We start from the raw sequence: 18,948 nt of genomic DNA, 5'->3' as shown, positions 1-18,948 counted from the left end.
TTATTTTCTTTTTTTTTACCAGTATAAAACAATCTAATTGCAGTACAACACTATATGCCATAATATTTTATAAATATCACAATAACTCATTAGCATTTGTCTTTATAATATTCTTTTTAATTGTTGAGCATGCTCTTTTTAAAAATACAAATGACAAATCTTCATCTCTAGCATGCTGTAGCTGAAAAAGGGCCTCACCGCAGTCCCCTGAGGACTGTATCTGCAGCATGGCAAAACAGACTTCACAGAAATAAAATACAGTAAAAATTTGTTTGTGTTGTTGTGTTAAATTTCAGTAATTTTGGCAAAGTTGACAAGCTCTCTGATGAGAAACACCACGAGGGGATTCAGGCTGATGCTTTGTCTTTGCGCACTCTTTCCAGAATTCCATCTGATCTGTGACTCTGAATGGCATTTGGTGCCACCAGGATTATTTCTCAGAATGAACCTGCAAGCACAAGAAAAAAGAAAATCAAATCAAAGAAGTGTTTACAGAATTTGCCCTAACTGCCAGATTTTGTGCTGTTTGCACTTTGAGATTAAATAAAAATACGATATACTCTCTGAACGCACCTACAAGGAAGGTGCATAATTAGTTGATAATCCATAACAAATCATTAAACTTATAATACATTCCTTATAATCCATTCCTGTAGGTCAAACAGTAGATCAAGGTCAAGTCAAGTCACCATTATTTTATATAGCACTTTTTACAATGCAGATTGTGTCAAAGCAGCTTTACAGTATTAAACAGGGAAATAGTGTGTCGAGATAGTGTGTCGTTCTCCTCTGGCCAGATGAACCAGCAGGTTGTTCCATGCGGCAGCAGAGTCAGATTGTGCAAAGGTCTCATCTGGTTCCTGTGGTCTTGTCCCAATGACCGTCTTGGAGACAGGGTCTTCACTCGGCATCAGTCTCTGGGGCTCATCTAGGTGTCCTGGCTGTAGAGGTCATCTCTAGGTCCAGATCCACCATCTGATCTGGATACAGTCTGGATCTGGGTGGCTACGGTGACCTCGGAATAAGAAGGAAACAGACTAATATTAGCTTAGATGCCATTCTCATAACAATGTAACAAGTACATCAGGTGTTTTGGGAAGTGTTCCCGGTTCCGGTTGACCTAATTAATGCAGCCTAACAATCCTTTAATGGATTTGAATTATAGAAATGTGATAGTGTATTATGTGTAAACCAGGTTAAAGAGATGGGTCTTTAATCTAGATTTAAACTGACAGAGTGTGTCTGCTTCCCGAACAGTGTTAGGTAGATTGTTCCAGAGTTTGGGCGCTAAATAGGAAAATGATCTCCCGCCTGCAGTTGATTTTGATATTCTAGGTATTATCAAATGGCCAGAGTTTTGAGATCGCAGCGAACGTGAAGGACTATAATGCGATAAGAGCTCACTCAAATACTCAGGTGCTAAACCATTCAGGGCCTTATAGGTAATTAGCAAGATCTTAAAATGTATACGATGTTTAATAGGGAGCCAGTGCAGTGTTGACAGAACCGGGCTAATATGGTCATACTTCCTGGTTCTAGTAAGAACTCTAGCTGCTGCATTTTGAACCAGCTGGAGTTTGTTTATTAAACGTGCAGAGCAACCACCCAATAAATAATTACAATAGTCTAGCCTCGAGGTCATGAATGCATGAATTAATGTTTCAAAATTTGAGATTGAGAGCATAGTGTTATATTGCTGAAATAATGGGGTTGATTCCCAGGGAATGGATAACGATTTAAAAACAAACAAAAAACCTAATTTACCAGTTGATGTTATCCCCGTTACAATGGCAATCACAAAAAAAAAAAAAAAAGCCTCCAACTGGAATGTATTGCAGAGGATATGATCCAGAGCACAAACTAGAAAATAATAATAATAAAAAAGCAGTAATTGAAAATACTGTTTGGGTAATGTGTATATAATGCAGCACAAGTGGTTTGGGATTAAAGCATCTGGCAAATGCAGGAATGTAAATATAATGTAAAATCAAATGTATTTTGAGTTACCTAATTTCAATAAAATGGACAGCTGGCCATATGATGGTTCTGCCCCTGATAGTCAGCATCCCTGTTTGTGCTCGGAGCAATCTCCTGTAACAGAGTCACAATCCTGTTAGTGTTATTGTAGTTTATGGTCAGAGAAAAAACTACCATACAATAACAGAATTTACAGATTATAATAAAATAAACAACATTCATAATATTTGTTAGCCAATCTTCCTATATATTGCTAGTCCGTTCCTATATAACATGTTCTGTGGGTTATTGAGCAGCAGCCAGTGTCTAATTCGGCTAATATAAGGCAGCTTACTCACCTGTTGTTAACACCTCTATTATTCAATCACAAGCAAAGACTCCATTACACCTCCGTTGCAGGTGACATTACCAATAGACTAAAACCTGAAAATAAAATACAAAAGATGTCCATAACAGTGGTGTGTCTTAACTCATTTCTTTACTATTTTCACGTTATCTTGCTGTTATGTGACGTCTGACATAACCTGCGATAAAAAGGCAGTGTAGAATTATTCTGCTTCCCTGATTAATTCCCTGATTGATTCGGTAAACTGACCTTATAACTTAACTTACCAGCTGATGTAATCACCGTAATGATGGTTTCAAAACACACCCCGACATTGCAGACGATAAGATCCACAAACTTGAACATAAAAAAAATGAAGAACTATAAAAAAAATAACAAAACCCGGATACAGTGTAGCTCTTCTGATTGGCTGAAATCCTCTGGTCTCTGAAGAGTGCTCGTGGTGTCTCTACAGATGCACAAATCACTTTTGCTCCATTTATCACACAGATATGTGGTGCAGAAGGGAGAAACTAGTCATTTGCAGGTGAAAAACAGCGTTAAGACTCGTAGCAGCAGATTCAAGCCGTTGCCGTTATGTACTTGTGTTTGTGCTAGAAAAAGCATCCAAGGAAAAAAAATAGTGTTAAAGTGTGAAAATCTCATTGCAAGAATTCAAATACTGATCTGTGGATGTACAAAATTTGTCCGTGACTTCACATTTTTTGATGCAGGTGTGTGAATGTGTTTGCATCATATTCACTGCAGCAATAGTAGCACAACATTTGAGCGTACGAGTTTCTTGAATGTGATTTGTGGAATAGGATTTGTGCTCCTGCAATGAAGGATTCGAGAAGGTTTATCTGTTGTGTTGTGTTTGTGGGAGAGAAGTTTGCAACTTTTGTCTGTGGCTTCAAATTTACTGATACACATGTGTGGCTATTCTCTACAACTACAAATTCTGCTGTCACTGACACTCAGCTGTTTTGCACCAAATTTACCTTCATATGTTTAACTCTTCTATTGTCAACTAGCAACTCAACCAGACACCACCTCACCACCAAACACCACAATCACACCCCTCACCTCCACACAACCCACCTCAATCTTACACACATTCACCAGCATCACGGGTAACACCACAACATTTGTGCTCTCTGATAAAATTACTAATGTTTATTGGGACAAATTTGAACTTGCATTTCCCTTAGAAACAGACCCCTCACCCTCACACACTCCTACACAAACCCCACCATCACCAGGTCAAGGTAATGATTTGCTTCTTGAAGTGTGTTGTTTATTCATTAATTTAACTTTGCAGTACAGCTTTAGTCTGGTCAGCCACTTTTAACTCTTCTATTGTCAACTAGCAACTCAACCAAGTGCAAGAAATGGCACCACCTCACCTCCAAACACCACCATCATACCTCTCACCTCCACGCAACCCACCTCAATCTTACACACATTCACCAGCATCACGGGTAACACCACAACATTTGTGCTCTCTGATAAAATTACTAATGTTTATTGGGACAAAATTGCTTAATTTATGATGATTAACTTTTAAATATGTGCTTTTCTCAGGTCCCGCTAAAGGCCGATGTGAGTATTTGTTTATATTGTGCCTGTTCTGTGAAGTCAACTTTGATTTTGTTGTTCAACACTGTTTGCTTCTTATGAATTTGTGAATGTTCATATGTACTTACTCTTAGGTCAGTACAGTCTTAAGAGTGAGAACAAAACCATAGCCCCTGTGGTGAAAATCAGCGGCTCTCAGGACCAAAGTCACACAATCAGGATAAATGATAAGCACAATGAGATCCGTGCTGAGAAAATATCAAACCAAACTGACTTTGAAATTCAGTTTAAATGGTTAAAACCATGCACTGTGTACACTGTCAGTGTGGATGACTGTAAACCCAGTGGAAACAACACCTTTACTTCCAGTGGTAAGAGTGAAAAAGAAGATTTTTGCATAAATTAAAAGATAGACTCAGATGGATCATATTTTACAGTGACCTCACACTTAAAAACATCCAGTTTGTTTACACTTAACAGATTGATATTTTATTACATAATACAATGATAGTCATTTTAAATGTAATTTTTACATCTCCAAATACTCTTTGGGAACTTAGAGAGCAATAACAATTCATATATATCATGTTTTTGAACTGTATTATGTTGAATAGATATTGTGATGTAATATGTCTCTTAATGTTTGCACAGAAAAAGGAGAAACTGTTCCAAATATTAATGCGACAAGAGTGACAGATAATGAAGTGTGTTTGAAAGGAGAATTCACTGGTATTCAATGGGATCTGACTGAATGTGTTGAAATAACGGAGGAAAACTCCTGCGCATCCACACACACCGTTGTACTGGACACATGTAACTACACAATGACTGTTGATCTGCCCCCAGGTTAGTATTTAATAAACTAAACAGATGTATCGTTATTCAGTTTAGTTTTCAATGTGAAAAACATGCTCAATTTTTACTGCTGTTTAATCACAAATGTCTGTAGAATAATGTTGAATATTTAAGCACAATCACACTCACATTGATGCTGTTGAATTAGCTCTTTCTTCAGTTCATGAGAGTGGATTTGAATTGGTCACAACACACAGGGGGTTCAATTGGAAATTTAATTGCAAAATGACTGTATTAAATATAATGATATACAGTACACAATTCTATAGATGGCATTTCAAACACTGATTATTCATATCTGTTTAATAACATATTTTGTGTATCATAACAAAATTAAAACAAACTTAAAGCAGTTTTCCACGAACGTTATCATTTTTATTTTACTTGAATTTTAGTTCTACATTTTGTGTACCTTAATTCAGATTCATTGTCATTTTTGATGTTTGTTGCTGACGTGTTTGTGTGATGTTACTTTAAGTTTGATCTGTATTTTTTTTAATGAACTGAATGTTTCTGTTTCAGTCAAACCAAACATAAACTTCAAAGAAACTATTCCCTCTCAGTTTGAATGGATGAATAAACCTGCACGATGTAATGATACGCTTATCATCATTTGCACCGATGACAAGAACAGTATGTAATAGAAATATTTTGATGGCACTGTGAATTCATATTCACATATTTTTATTATTGTAATCTAACTATATTTTCATCGATGATTAAACAGGCAAGCAGATGATGAATGTGTTTTATTTTCTCTATTCATCAGAAAACGGCACAAGTTATGGTATAAATGCTTCAGTGTCATTATTGCCAGACACAGAGTACACCTGCACTGGAGAATATCCTTACAAGAAACAACCCATTAAGGGTCCTGAAAAAGTCTTCAAAATAAACTGCGGTGAGTTAATTTCAGAAACAGACGGCACTGGTTCAGAGTTCTTCCTTCTTTTTCTCCTGCACTCCTGAGAATATTTACCAGTAATGTCATGTTTACATGTGGTTAAATGTACACAGTAGCGTGTTTAGGCACCACGCAACCCACGCAATTGCGTAATATAATATTTTATATAATTTACCGATGGGAATTGAGAACCGGCATTTTTTGGACCGGTGCGTAATTGGGTCAATACCGGACTACCGATAAGCTTGAGGACAAACAATACTGCTATCGATATGTGCGTTGTTTTAATGTACTTCTGTGTTAATGGAGAATTAGAAGCTGTTCTCATAAACCGATCTCAAGCTGTCTTCCGTCAGAGGTTTGGCACGACATGCAGCGGCACAGTCTCAAAATCTGTGCGCAAGTGAATACTTCTGCGTTCAAATGCACGCAATAGGCTAAAGCTTGCTGAAAACCCCCAGCAAACATAACCATGAATGTGTCTGCGGGAAATAGTAAGGAGATATTTGAATTATTTACTAATAAACTAATGTTTTCTGAGTCCTTGGACCGTGTCACAAGGATGAAGTTGCTGATCTTGACTCACCCTCTCCTCATTAGACGGGCATTTACAGAGAAATGCATCTTTATTGATTATGATTACGATTATAATAAAATAGTTTTTGTTTTCAACTTTTTTTATTTCGTTAAGTGATAATTTAAAGCTTTCTATAGCTAGATATATTTATCATGTCTGTGAGGCATGTATTCGCTCAGCTTCGGTTCATTTTTGTGAAGTGCTCCTGTTCAAGACGAGACGGCAGAAAGCACATCCTGTGTGTTTTCTTTGTTTTATAAAAGAACTACCTTTTGTTGGTATTGTGAGTGCACACAAATACAAGTAGACCCTTTACAGGTCCAAATGATGTATTACTCTTACCTTTAACAAAAAATAAATAAATAAATGATGGCGTAGGCTATTTTAATTTGTTTCCACTGAAAACAATCCAAGTGTTTGCTGGTGCCTCCATGTCCTGCAGAGCGCGCTTTAGCTTCCACTCTCCGCACAAACTGAGATAGGCTAGCGCACATTATTATTATAGCGCAGGTTTAATGTTTAAACATTGATATATACTTGAACTGTTTTAGTATATCTATAGATTTTATTTTAGGCAAGTCGTGATGATAAGAGAAGGCTAAATTGATCAAACATAGGCTATGATCAGCTCATGCAGCTGACCGCTTGGTCGTTACTTTAAAAAACAAAAACTTATAGGCTATTTAACAAACAAAAATGCTCCAAACGTTTTTCTAAATTAACTTAATAAAAAAACGAAACGAAATATAATAATTTTGCCATTACACACAAAACTGAACTATTTTAATAGCCGAAACAGTAGTATAAACTCTTTTAGGAGAAGGGGGAAAAAAAAGACGGGCTCGGGTCGGACTCGGGCCGGTAATTCTTATAAGCTGTTGTACGTGGGCCGGGCTAGGGCCTGAGTGTCTCGGGCCGGCCTAGGGCCTAAATTTGAGGCCCGTGCAGGGCTCTACTTCATATCACACCATCGCGTCTGCACTATAAACGAGCTGCACACTGCACGATTGACACAGGAATTGTCACAGTTAACCTGCATCATCACTAATGTTTATAATTTGCATTTCTTTTTGAAGTTTGCCAGTATTTAAACTATTCTGCACTCGTGCGCTCTCCAGTGTGCACTCTCAAAAATTGCCCCATTGTAAAAACAAAAATACATTGCATAATCAAACATTTTATTAAAATTTTTTTTGGGGGGGTGGGGGGATCCCCCCCTCCACCACTCAAAAAATATAAAATAAAATCCTCCCTCCCACAAGAATCATCTAAGAGGGGAATTCACCCCATTTTCAAAAATGAAACTCAGGACCTGAATGAATGTCTGTAAAAATCCTGATTGGAGAATCACTATAAATAAGTCTTCATGTTAAAAAGAAGCCTTTTTTATCATGCAGATAAAACAGAGATAAAAAAGTCCCACTAAAACATATCTCTGTTAAGAGAAATCACGCCCGCTCCCTGAGAAAGTCAATATTTTAATTTTCTTTAATAAAAACAGACGCCAGAATTCTCTTACATTCTGTTGTGCTCCTATGCACACGATGCTCATGTATGTTGTGCTATGGTATGCTGAGGAAATCTCTCTCTCTCTTTGAAGGCCTTTTTATTTGAAAAATATGCTTTATGTGCCTTTTTCTGTTTGCTTGGAGGCATTTGTAAACTGCAGTAATAAAATAACTTGAAATTTTCAACATCTTTTTACATCATTTATTTTTGCACCAAATTATAGAGAGTAGTACGGATAACTGTATTGATAAGTATCGTATCAGTATCGATAAAATGTAAATGATACCCATCCCTACCCCAGAATCGATCGCAAAATCCACCGAGGGGGGCCCCTCCGGGAACACTTGCTGAGGGCCCCCAAAATACTAAACATACCCCTGAATACAATATATTGACCCTAACAAGTATTTAGACCCTTAAGGTGCATTTAAAGCTATATGAATGTCTTTACATTAAATTATATAATACAATATTAAACAATGAAAAGGTTTTCATCATTATATCATAACATCTTTGGTTTCGTACTTTTAATTTGTCACAATTTATCAGTTCTACTCTTAGTGAATTTATTAGTGAATTTGAACTCAATTATTTTCATCAGGAAACTTATTTTATCACTTTGATTTCACTTAAACTTCAAGGCATCAATTAAACAAAGAATTATGATTTGAGTGTTTTTTTTGTGTTTTTTTCCTTTCTTAGATTTTAAAGATGTAATTATTTTTTAACAAAAGTTGATTAGTTATGTAAAGTTATCCCATACACTGATACGTGTGACTGAGGAATCCAAATAAGACCACTGTCATTCCTTTTTTTTTTTTTTTGAGTCATGGAGAGCCTTGAGCACAATTGTCTATTGTGAAAAACTGTTTTGCATTGTTTTTGATTTCTATTTTTCTTTCTTACAGATTGGCAAAAGAATGGGCGATTTCAGGACGAATCCAGCACCTCATTGGGAATCTCCTGGAATTCACTCGAGGGAGATCAATGCTCAGGGATTGAATGGGACAGTTATTCAGCCAGCTGCAGTGGTGAAAACAGTGGTCGTAAGAGCTCAAACTTTCCTGTTGTTTTACCAATACAGCATCATTGAAACTTATCATCTGCACATTTTCTGTAAACATACTCCAGGGTCTTTTATGATATTAGTAGAGGTAGTAGATGTTTAACGTCTTATTCAGGTATGTTTTGTCTCTTCAGATGGGAGCTGTACAAAACACAGTGGCACTAGTGCAGTCTGCAGTGTTACAGGATTATCGCCATATAAAACATATACATGCAGTATTAATGGAACAGTCAACCAAAAAAAATATGTAATTTACACCGGTGACCATACAACACTTTCTGACAGTAAGTAAGCTCCCAAAAAATCTCTTGTCTCTCTGCCATTCTTCGTTTTGCAGTTATTTTATGGATATTAAGATTTACCCCCAATGCATTTTCTATCTGTGTATTGTTAATACTTTTTACAGTCAATTAACACAATATCTAATCAGTTTACCTCTGAATGGAATTTTACTAAATGTTGCAATTAAATGCTAATTGTATGTAAATGATATGCCGTTGTGTCTAAAATATGTTTTGTTTCATTCTCTTTGATAGAGCCCATTTTCAACAAAGACATTAAAGTACATCACCCTATTCACAATTCTCTTGAAATAAAATGTGAAACAATGGATCTAGTCTGGAATGGAGGACAGGGAATATTCATAGCTGAAATCACATACAATGGAGAAACTATCCATAAAAACAACACCAACTGCTTGTTTACATTTTCAGATCTTTACTACCTTACAACATATGATATTAAGGTATGTGAATCCCACCTAATGTCTTTCAGCATCTGCCATTAATTAAAGCCAAAGAGTCACATGTGTTCACATTTATTTATATATTATATATATATATATATATATATATATATATATATATATATATTTCAATGTGTTCACTTTTTTTCAGATTACAGCCAAGAATAAGGAAGGATTTTCAGCTTTCATTACTTCTGAAGCGACTACTAAGTGTAAGATCAACATTTTGTCATTCTAGTCCAACTAGAGGAGATGATTTTCCCATTCAATTAAGTACTATCATTTTTACGTCTTAAATGTATCATCTTTCTCAAAGTGCTTTAAGGCTGCTCTCTGTAATTAATTTATTTATATATATATTTTTCTTTGTTTTACAATGGTCAATAATACATCAAACAAAACATTGGCCAGTATATAAAATATTGAGAAGTAAGCTCATTGCTCATGATTTATTGAAAAACATTATTGATAAAAAAAAAGTTTAGGCTACTGATATGAATACATCTTATCTCATTTGAGTGTACATGATTCTAAACAAAACTTTTTATTGAGGAAACAATTGTTGATTGCACCTTTGAATGAAAAAAAAAATACTGTAAGTGGTTTATTTAGCCTAATTTAATCTTTAAATATTTTACTTCCTCAGACAATGATAGGGCTGTTGTTGGATTCTTGGTGTTTCTAATCATTATGACATCGGCGGCGCTCCTCTTCGTGCTCTTTAAAATTTACCTTCTCAGAAGAAAGCGGTCAGTGTCACAGTTTCTCCCAGCTGCCTTCTGAACTCTGTTATCATGATGTTTTCTGTAAATGTTCATCAATGTTTCTGATGGGCTTTCTCACCACAGGACTGCTGAGGATGAAGAGATTCTTCTCACACGTATGTTATTCACTCCTATCAGTCAATTCAGTGCATTCCAAAAGTAAACTGCTTTCAGAGACTGATGTTTTATGTCCTCCAGCAGAACCACTGCGCAGAGTTGAGCCCATCTATGCCGACGGTTTAATAGATGCTTACAAGAGCAAGATCGCTGACGAGAACCGTCTGTTTATGGACGAGTTTCAGGTGATTCTCTATACCATAAATCTGCTGAACTTACTGTTTTAATATAATGAGAAATACATTCAGATTCTGCTTCTCCTCAGAGTATTCCCCGCATTTTCTCCAATTATACAATTAAAGAAGCGAAGAAACAGGAAAACCAGTCCAAGAACCGCTACGTTGACATTCTGCCTTGTAAATATCACTCCAGTTTTCACAAAGAAATCAGTATAAACAATTCCTTGTGTAGTTTTCATATTTCAACCAGAGAATTGATAATTTTGAACATGAATTCGCAGATGACTATAATCGGGTTACTCTCTCAACTGGAGGCGAAGACGAATACATCAATGCCAGCTTTATCGAAGTATGGCTCGTTTATCCTCTAGCTATATATAATGCTTGTTTACCTCAACTAATTTTAATGTAACTTTATTTAAATTAATGGACGTCATTTTTAAACACAATTTAAATATTATACTTAATATTTCAATTAAATAATATTTATTTCTATATTTAATAATTTTTTTGCATGTACTATAACTCTTTAACCCTTACAGGGATACCAAGAGCCAAAGAAATACATCGCAGCCCAAGGTAAAAATCATCTTATTAAATGGATGGTTATGATTCTAAATTGTGATTGGCTAAGCCACATTTAAAGCCACCAATGAATGCACACGTTTACCCAGCATTCTATATTACTGTTGCCTGATAACCATCAAAATTGCAGCAGAATTGTTTACACCAACAATTAAGGTTATTAAAAGTGACAATGAACTTTCTAGATTTAGATTTGTGTTGGACCTGTTTTCCAGGACCCAAGGATGAGACTGTTTGTGATTTCTGGCGAATGGTTTGGGAGCAAAAGTCATCCATTATTGTCATGGTCACCCGTTGTGAGGAAGGCAACAAGGTTGTGTTTGGTCCAGTGATCTTGTAGAATTATCTATAGTATTTATTCATGTTTTTTGACATTTTTATTAGTTATTTGTTAATTATCTCCACTGACTGTTGCTGTTTGTCCTCTCAGATCAAATGCGCTCAGTACTGGCCATCTCTGGACAGAGAGACTGAGATTTTTGACGATTTTGTGGTGAAAATCCGATCTGAGCAACACTGCCCTGATTATATCATTCGCCATCTGATCCTGACCAATGTAAGTGTGTGTGGTCCACTTATTCTTATGTTCTTCATTCCAATGGTTTTAACTTGTGTGTGTGTGTACAGAAGCGAGAGAAGGCCTCAGAAAGAGAAGTCACTCATATCCAGTTCATTAGCTGGCCTGACCATGGTGTGCCTGGAGACCCCTGTCTGCTTCTGAAGCTCAGGAGAAGAGTCAACTCCTTCAAGAACTTCTTCAGCGGCCCGATTGTGATCCACTGCAGGTAAGACAGGGCTGTAGAGATTATTATGTGCATTTGGTATCAAAAAAAGGCATTGACTAAAGGGTCATTTGGAGTGGATAAAGCTTTAATGTGATTGTTGTTGTCTTCGATAGTGCAGGGGTCGGCCGCACAGGAACATATATCGGCATAGATGCAATGATTGAATCTCTTGAGGCAGAGGGCAGAGTGGACATCTATGGATTCGTAGCAAAACTACGTCGCCAGCGTTGCCTCATGGTTCAAGTGGAGGTGATTTGATTTTATTCACTGATTTATTGGTAATAAATTTGGTATGTCACACCAGATTTTTAGAAGGTATTATTAAAAAGCCCAATTTGTTATACTCTTAACCATTTTCAAAATATTTTATTTATAATTAATGATTCTAATAATTTTGTTAACAACTTAAAATTATATTTGACAATTTATTTAAATATTTAAAATGCCCCTATTATGGATTTTTGAAAATGACCTTTCATGCAGTGTGTAACGCAGCTCTAAGTGAATGAAAGCATCCTGCAAAGTTTTACATCTGAAAGTGCACCGTGTATAAAGTGATTGTCGATTCTGAATCATTGAAACGCGTCATTATTAAAACGAATCCCAAGTCGTTTCATGTTGACGTCAAACCTGGGAAAACTTGATTTTCGCATTGGTCTGAATGAAAATGCAAATTCATTCTTTGCCACTAGGTGACACTTTTGGAGCGTTAAAAGCTCACAAATACTGCTTTAAATGAAATCGACCAATCACCGCAGATTAGCGTCATGCAAAGGCGGGGTTTGGAAAAATTAATCGTTGAGCGAATCGTTTGGGAGTCGTTGAGCAAAAAATAAATGCATATTATAAGAAAACGAAAGTGGTTTTTGTCCTTGCATGCATGTCAACCTGTTGTGTGGGACTCCCAAAACCAAAATATGAATCTTTCATAACCCATAATAGGGGCACTTTAAATATTTATTTAGTTATTTAACTTTGTCATTTATTTAATTAAAATGACCAATAATTGGTCATGGATTTTTTTGTCATTTAACATTCATAAACATTTTAAAAATACCTATGTGAAATTCCAATGTCAAACATTTTGTAGTATTTAGAATTTACATGTTTTTACATTTACATTTTGTGTATATATACATGTAAATTAAACCTATGGATGCTAAAAAAATATTTTCTTTAAATCTTAAATATAAATTTTAAAATCTTACTAAATATAAGTGTGAAATCTAATCATGAGCTAAATTTGCAAAAATCATATTTTGACATCCTTAAAATTTACATTTTAATTGAACGTTAATTTAACATTTTAACGTGTTTTTTTTTCATTTATTTTTATTTTTTTATTTTTTTTCAATATTGGGTATATTTTTTGTTCCTTGGTGTGACCAAATCTGGCCAAGTAACTATAGCACCCATTATTTTATTTCCAAAAACATCCTTTATTTTATACTTTAAAACTTTGGATAGTTTTGACTATAAATTCTGTTGTAACACCCTTTATTTTACATTTGTTGGATATGTTTATGCATATTTACCTGTGTTGTTGATTGTGACAGGCCCAGTACATACTGATCCACACTGCTCTGATTGAGCACAACCAGTTTGGAGAGACAGAGGTCTCACTGTCTGAATTCCACTCAGTCCTCAACACCCTCAGACAGAAAGATGGCAGTGACCCCAGTTTGCTGGAAATTGAGTTCGAGGTTTGTCCTCCCTCTTTGATTTCCAGCTGATTGTTTGTTAGGACACTGAAGTGTCCTGTACTGTGTGTATCTGACTGTTAATGCAGAACATTTTCCCATTGCTTTCCTTTATGAAGAGACTGCCCAAATTTAAATACTGGCGAACGTCCAACACAGGAAGCAGCGAGGACAACAAGAAGAAAAACCGCGACTCAACTGTTATTGCATGTCAGTGACCAACACCAACTTTATTAATCTGCAGATATTGGCTTCAAGTGCTTGTTACAAAACCACTGTATATACAGTATATAATATACAGACACAAATTTATTTATTCATTATACATAAGCATCAGATGAGTTACCAGTGAGCATTTCTGTTCCAGACGACTTTAATAGAGTCCTGTTTAGACTGGACATTGAGGGCAACCAGACCAGTGACCCTGAGGATGAGGACGAGTATTCATCAGACGAGGAAGAAGAATCTAATGAATACATCAACGCCTCATTCATTGATGTACAAAAACTTGATTCTCTTGAATTTATATTATCTAATATATTGTTGTTTTTAATACTGTTATTAGAGTGAATGAGAAATTGTTTAATTGATTAAAATATGTAAATATGAATCAAATATGCTTGTTATTGATTTCCAACAGGGCTACTGGTGTTACAAGAGTCTGATCGCAGCACAAGGGCCTTTACCACACACAACGGCAGAGTTCCTGCTCATGCTGTACCAGCAACAAACTAAAACACTGGTCATGCTCACAGACTTCCAAGAGGACGGCAAAGTACAACCTCCCACAATTACACAGAGAGAGAGAGATGCATAGACAGACATGCAGACATACAAGCAGTAAAACTAGATAGACAGACAGAAAGATGGAGAGATAGACAAACACACACATATGGACAGACAGACGGATAGACACATATAGACAGACAGACAGACAGACACATATAGACAGACAGACAGACAGACAGACAGACACATATAGACAGACAGACAGACACATATAGACAGACAGACGGATAGACACATATAGACAGACAGACAGACAGACACATATAGACAGACAGACAGACAGACACATATAGACAGACAGACAGACAGACACATATAGACAGACAGACAGACAGACAGACACATATATACAGGCAGAAAGATAGAGAGATAGACAGACACACACATATGGACAGACAGACAGACACATATAGACAGACAGACAGACAGACAGACAGATAGATAGATAGATAGATAGATAGATAGATAGATAGATAGATAGATAGATAGATAGATAGATAGATAGATAGATAGATAGATAGAGACAGACAGACAGAAAGATAGAGACAGACAGACAGACAGACAGACAGACAGACAGACAGACAGATAGATAGATAGATAGATAGATAGATAGATAGATAGATAGATAGATAGATAGATAGATAGATAGATAGATAGATAGATAGATAGATAGATAGATAGATAGATAGACAGACAGACAGACAGACAGACAGACAGACAGACAGACAGACAGACAAAGCAATTGACTGATCTCTGCCCAGTTTTTCAGGCCATATTTATTTTGTATTATTTCAGGATTATTGCTGTCAGTATTGGGGAGATGAAAAGAAAACGTTTGGAGACATGGAAATTGAGGTAAAAAAGACAGAAAGCTTCCCAACATATGTAAGACGGCATCTGCAAATACAGTCCACAAAGGTAAGCAGAGTCCTTCTCCTCAGCATGAATATCTGTGCCGTCATTATCTGCCAACATATGAATCCGTCTTGAATTCTGTAACAGAAGGAAGACGTCTTGGAGGTGGATCAGTACCAGTTCCTGAAATGGAGAGGCCATGAGCTTCCGGAGAACCCTCAGGAGTTGATAGAGATGATGAGGGTCATCAGAGAGAACGGCAATTATGACAACAGCAGAATGAACCGGAACGTCCCCATGGTGGTGCACTGCAAGTAAGTCCATCAGCACTTATTTACTTTTCCTGATGGAGATGGGTGGATGGTTTGTTGGATTTTAACCTTCCATAAACTTTCACTTCAGCAATGGATCATTGCGTACCGGAATCTTCTGTGCCTTATGGAACACCTTGGACAGCGCATACACAGAGAAGCTAGTGGACATCTTCGAAGTAGTCAAAAACTTGCGCAAGCAGAGATCGGGGATTGTGGAAACAATCGTAAGTTCTTGCTTTGTTTATAAAAACAATAGACCTTAGTCAGGTTAGATGCCATATTGAATTTAACGCAGGTGAAACAAGGCTGTGGGGGATACATTTTCAGATTTACAAATGGCACACACTGTATAAATATCCTAACTCATTTATTTTTCCTCAACTCACAACTTTCAAAATTGTTTTATGACGTTTTCGTCAGCTGAATTTCATCAGCTGAAAAATTGTAATGTTGTTAACAGTACAATCCATTGAACGAACTCAAATTCTATCCCTTACAGCCTTGTTTTCATTCCTGTCAAAAATTACATTTGGCACTACCCTGACTAAGATCTATAGAAGAATGGAAAAAAACTTAATCATCTTAATGTACATCTTAATCTTACAACTACTATATCTTACAAAAAAACAAAAACACTACATTTCTTGCAACTGTGACTTTATTTTTCATTAATGAGATAATTAATGAGATTTCATTAATGAGAAAAATACTGATCTGTACCATTTTGAAAATAAATAAAAAAAATAGTTTGGGATTTCCATTGTTATTGTATGATGTTTTATGACGCTTATCCTTTTCTATGATTCACACTATTCATATTTTAGCATGGACTAATTCAAACTGTATATCTTTGCTAAACCAGTCTTAAGTAGCACAGGTTTATTAGTAGCAATAGCCAACACATTGTATGGGTCAAAATGATAGATTTTTCTATTATGCCAGAAATTATTAGGATATAAAGATCATGTTCCATAAAGATATTTTGTACATTTCCTAAATATTTCAAAATTCACTTTTTGATTAATAATATGCATTACTATTTAGACAACTTTACAGGCGATTTTCTCAATATTTAATATAGTTTTTGTTTGTTTTTTTGCACCCTCAGATTTCAGATTTTCAAATAGTTGTATCTCAGCGAAATATTGTGCTATCCTAACAAACCATACATCAATGGAAAGCTTATTTATTCAGGTTTCATGTCTCAATTTCAATAAATTGACCCTTATGCTTGATTTTGTGGTCCACTGTCACAAATGTGAAATGTTGCACATAAAGGTGACTTTAAAGATGTTTTAACCCAAAATCAAGTGCAGTTTGTATATAGTTTGTAAATATATACCACATACAAGTTCATAAACAATCCATGAACAAATCACATTACTCTTTTGTTTCACGTTAAAATGCTAAAGTACTTCTAAACTCTTCACAGGAGCAGTACCAGTTCCTCTACAAGGCTCTAGAGGGCGCTTTCCCGGTGCAAAACGGCACAGTAAAGACGCCCCCTGCAAACGACACCACGCAGGTCATCAACGAAACCACGGCGCTTCTCGATGAGCCCAAAAGCAATTCCGCTGCTGAGCAGAAGGAGGCGGACGAGAGCAAAGCCGCAGAGAGCAGTGACAAGAGCAACTCTGGCAGCGTGCAGGAAGCCCAGGAGAGCAGCACCGCCGAGGCTCCACCAGCAGAGGGAGAGAAACCCAGCACCGAGGGCACCACCGTGGAGGTTTAAGCATTTTTGGGGCTAGAATGTTTTCGCTAATTTGACACCAAGTGTCAAGAAGAGATTTTTTAAAAATGCTTTTGATTTCTTGTTTTACAATTGAGTTTTTCTGTACATTAAATGAGAATTCAGGTTAGGATCGGACTGATCCATTAAAACGTACGTTTCTGCCTCAGGTTTGTGTTTTCTGTAAAATGATGCTGTTTGTGTGAAATCTGTGCATATTGATAATGTTTATTCACTTGTGTAAAGGATTTGCTTCATTATTTGATTTTTAGGCTATCAAATTGCGTTCTGAATGTATTGTAAAGACTTACAAACGATATTTCCTGGTTTTTATTGTTGTGTGTTTTTTTTGTTTGTTTGTTTAATTTGGGAACTGTATCAAAGCTCAACCTTATTGCATCTAAAATGTTTGATGGAAATGAGTGATTTTATGTTCGACCAAAATAAGATGACTTTGCACTAGCATACAGGCTGTCATCAAACTATCTTTCATTTCGTTTTTTTTTTTTTTTCTGTTTGTTTGTTTGTTTCCAGATTCGCTCAATACGTTTCATTTTAAGCAGATGTAACTTAACCAAAAAAGAATAAAGGTTAGCTTGAACAATACAGCTGTTGTGTTTTACCTCGCTATAAGCTTCAAACAGGTGAAATAAACACGAGCAAAAGCGTGCCACTCGTGTTGATCCAGGTCAGACCCTCTTTATGGTTTTGTTAACCCGTTTTGTCCTCGTCAGGTGCATGAACCTGGCCTAGAAAATGTAAATAATGTCAAACCAGAGGAATATGCCTAAAACGAGCATTTGTAATGCAAACATTAGCCACAAGATGACGCTTGCTAACAAAGAAGCGAACACAGAGACACGTCCAGCAAGCCAGTGTGTTTTTTGGTAGGCTATGAATATAAGAATAAGAATATAAAATCAAATTTACCTTTTTTTAATTCTTCTCTAGCCGTAAAGGTTTTCTGCCACCATGATGCGCGCGCATCCCGAATGTTTACAACCCTATAATTAGCATATAGACATACATTTTGAATTAACATTATGTTTGGGATGATAGACTGGTATAAGGAAATATGTCACTATAGAGGTAGGCTATATATAATAAAAATGTATAATTATGCATATAATTTCTAAATGCAGAAATGCAAGTGTATTTGATTTTATAATTAGTTTTAATAAAAATAAAGAGTTACCTACAACACAATCTTTGTGTCAAAAGTGTCAGGAGAGAAAAAAAAATATGTCAGAAGCTGTTTTATTGACTGAAATTATGGTTTGTTGGCTGAGGTCTCCAAAAAACTATTTGTCTCACTTAATTTCATTTTCCCCTTTAAGTCAGTAAAAGAAAATGGGGCATCGGTGGCCCTGCAGTGATTCAGGAGAGAGAAATAATTGTCTTCTCATAACACACTGAAATAAATAAATAAAAATATTTTTGAAATCATTATTTTAGGCCCAAATCCAGAGGCCAATTGTGGGTGAATCGTCAAAGGAGAATTTAAAGCTCACTATCTTTCTGTTTTCTATTGCTTAACCACTATAATTAAAAAAAAAAAAAATATATATATATATATATTTTTTTATAGTTAGGTT

General features: G+C 35.9%; 1 protein-coding gene across 36 annotated transcripts in view; it reads left to right on the top strand.

The window, feature by feature from the left end:
- LOC306867529 (receptor-type tyrosine-protein phosphatase C-like) overlaps positions 1-17,959 on the top strand; it is a 44,915-nt gene extending 26,956 nt beyond the window's left edge. For 11 of the 36 annotated variants that reach the window (XM_079413227.1, XM_079413220.1, XM_079413218.1 and 8 more), the window contains 27 exons: positions 3,887-3,904; positions 4,015-4,251; positions 4,532-4,726; positions 5,258-5,368; positions 5,505-5,636; positions 8,634-8,771; positions 8,926-9,075; positions 9,328-9,536; positions 9,688-9,748; positions 10,183-10,285; positions 10,385-10,416; positions 10,499-10,602; positions 10,683-10,773; positions 10,878-10,945; positions 11,139-11,175; positions 11,397-11,494; positions 11,612-11,737; positions 11,809-11,966; positions 12,080-12,215; positions 13,523-13,669; positions 13,786-13,876; positions 14,034-14,164; positions 14,307-14,441; positions 15,251-15,373; positions 15,458-15,624; positions 15,713-15,848; positions 17,057-17,959. In XM_079413227.1, the coding sequence (XP_079269353.1) occupies positions 3,887-3,904; positions 4,015-4,251; positions 4,532-4,726; positions 5,258-5,368; positions 5,505-5,636; positions 8,634-8,771; positions 8,926-9,075; positions 9,328-9,536; positions 9,688-9,748; positions 10,183-10,285; positions 10,385-10,416; positions 10,499-10,602; positions 10,683-10,773; positions 10,878-10,945; positions 11,139-11,175; positions 11,397-11,494; positions 11,612-11,737; positions 11,809-11,966; positions 12,080-12,215; positions 13,523-13,669; positions 13,786-13,876; positions 14,034-14,164; positions 14,307-14,441; positions 15,251-15,373; positions 15,458-15,624; positions 15,713-15,848; positions 17,057-17,356 (3,434 nt within the window). In that variant the 3' untranslated portion in view covers positions 17,357-17,959. Of the gene's footprint in view, positions 1-3,513; positions 3,571-3,672; positions 3,784-3,886; positions 3,905-4,014; positions 4,252-4,531; positions 4,727-5,257; positions 5,369-5,504; positions 5,637-8,633; positions 8,772-8,925; positions 9,076-9,327; positions 9,537-9,687; positions 9,749-10,182; positions 10,286-10,384; positions 10,417-10,498; positions 10,603-10,682; positions 10,774-10,877; positions 10,946-11,138; positions 11,176-11,396; positions 11,495-11,611; positions 11,738-11,808; positions 11,967-12,079; positions 12,216-13,522; positions 13,670-13,785; positions 13,877-14,033; positions 14,165-14,306; positions 14,442-15,250; positions 15,374-15,457; positions 15,625-15,712; positions 15,849-17,056 lie in introns of all 36 variants that reach the window. The other 25 variants (XM_079413222.1, XM_079413230.1, XM_079413223.1 and 22 more) reach the window with 9 other exon arrangements.
- The last annotated feature ends 989 nt before the right edge of the window (positions 17,960-18,948 follow it).

The sequence above is a fragment of the Barbus barbus genome (genome assembly GCF_936440315.1).
Source record: "Barbus barbus genome assembly, chromosome: 49".
NCBI lineage: Eukaryota > Metazoa > Chordata > Actinopteri > Cypriniformes > Cyprinidae > Barbus > Barbus barbus.
The sequence above is the reverse complement of the archived record's forward strand: the minus strand, read 5'-3'. Positions and strand labels throughout refer to the sequence as shown.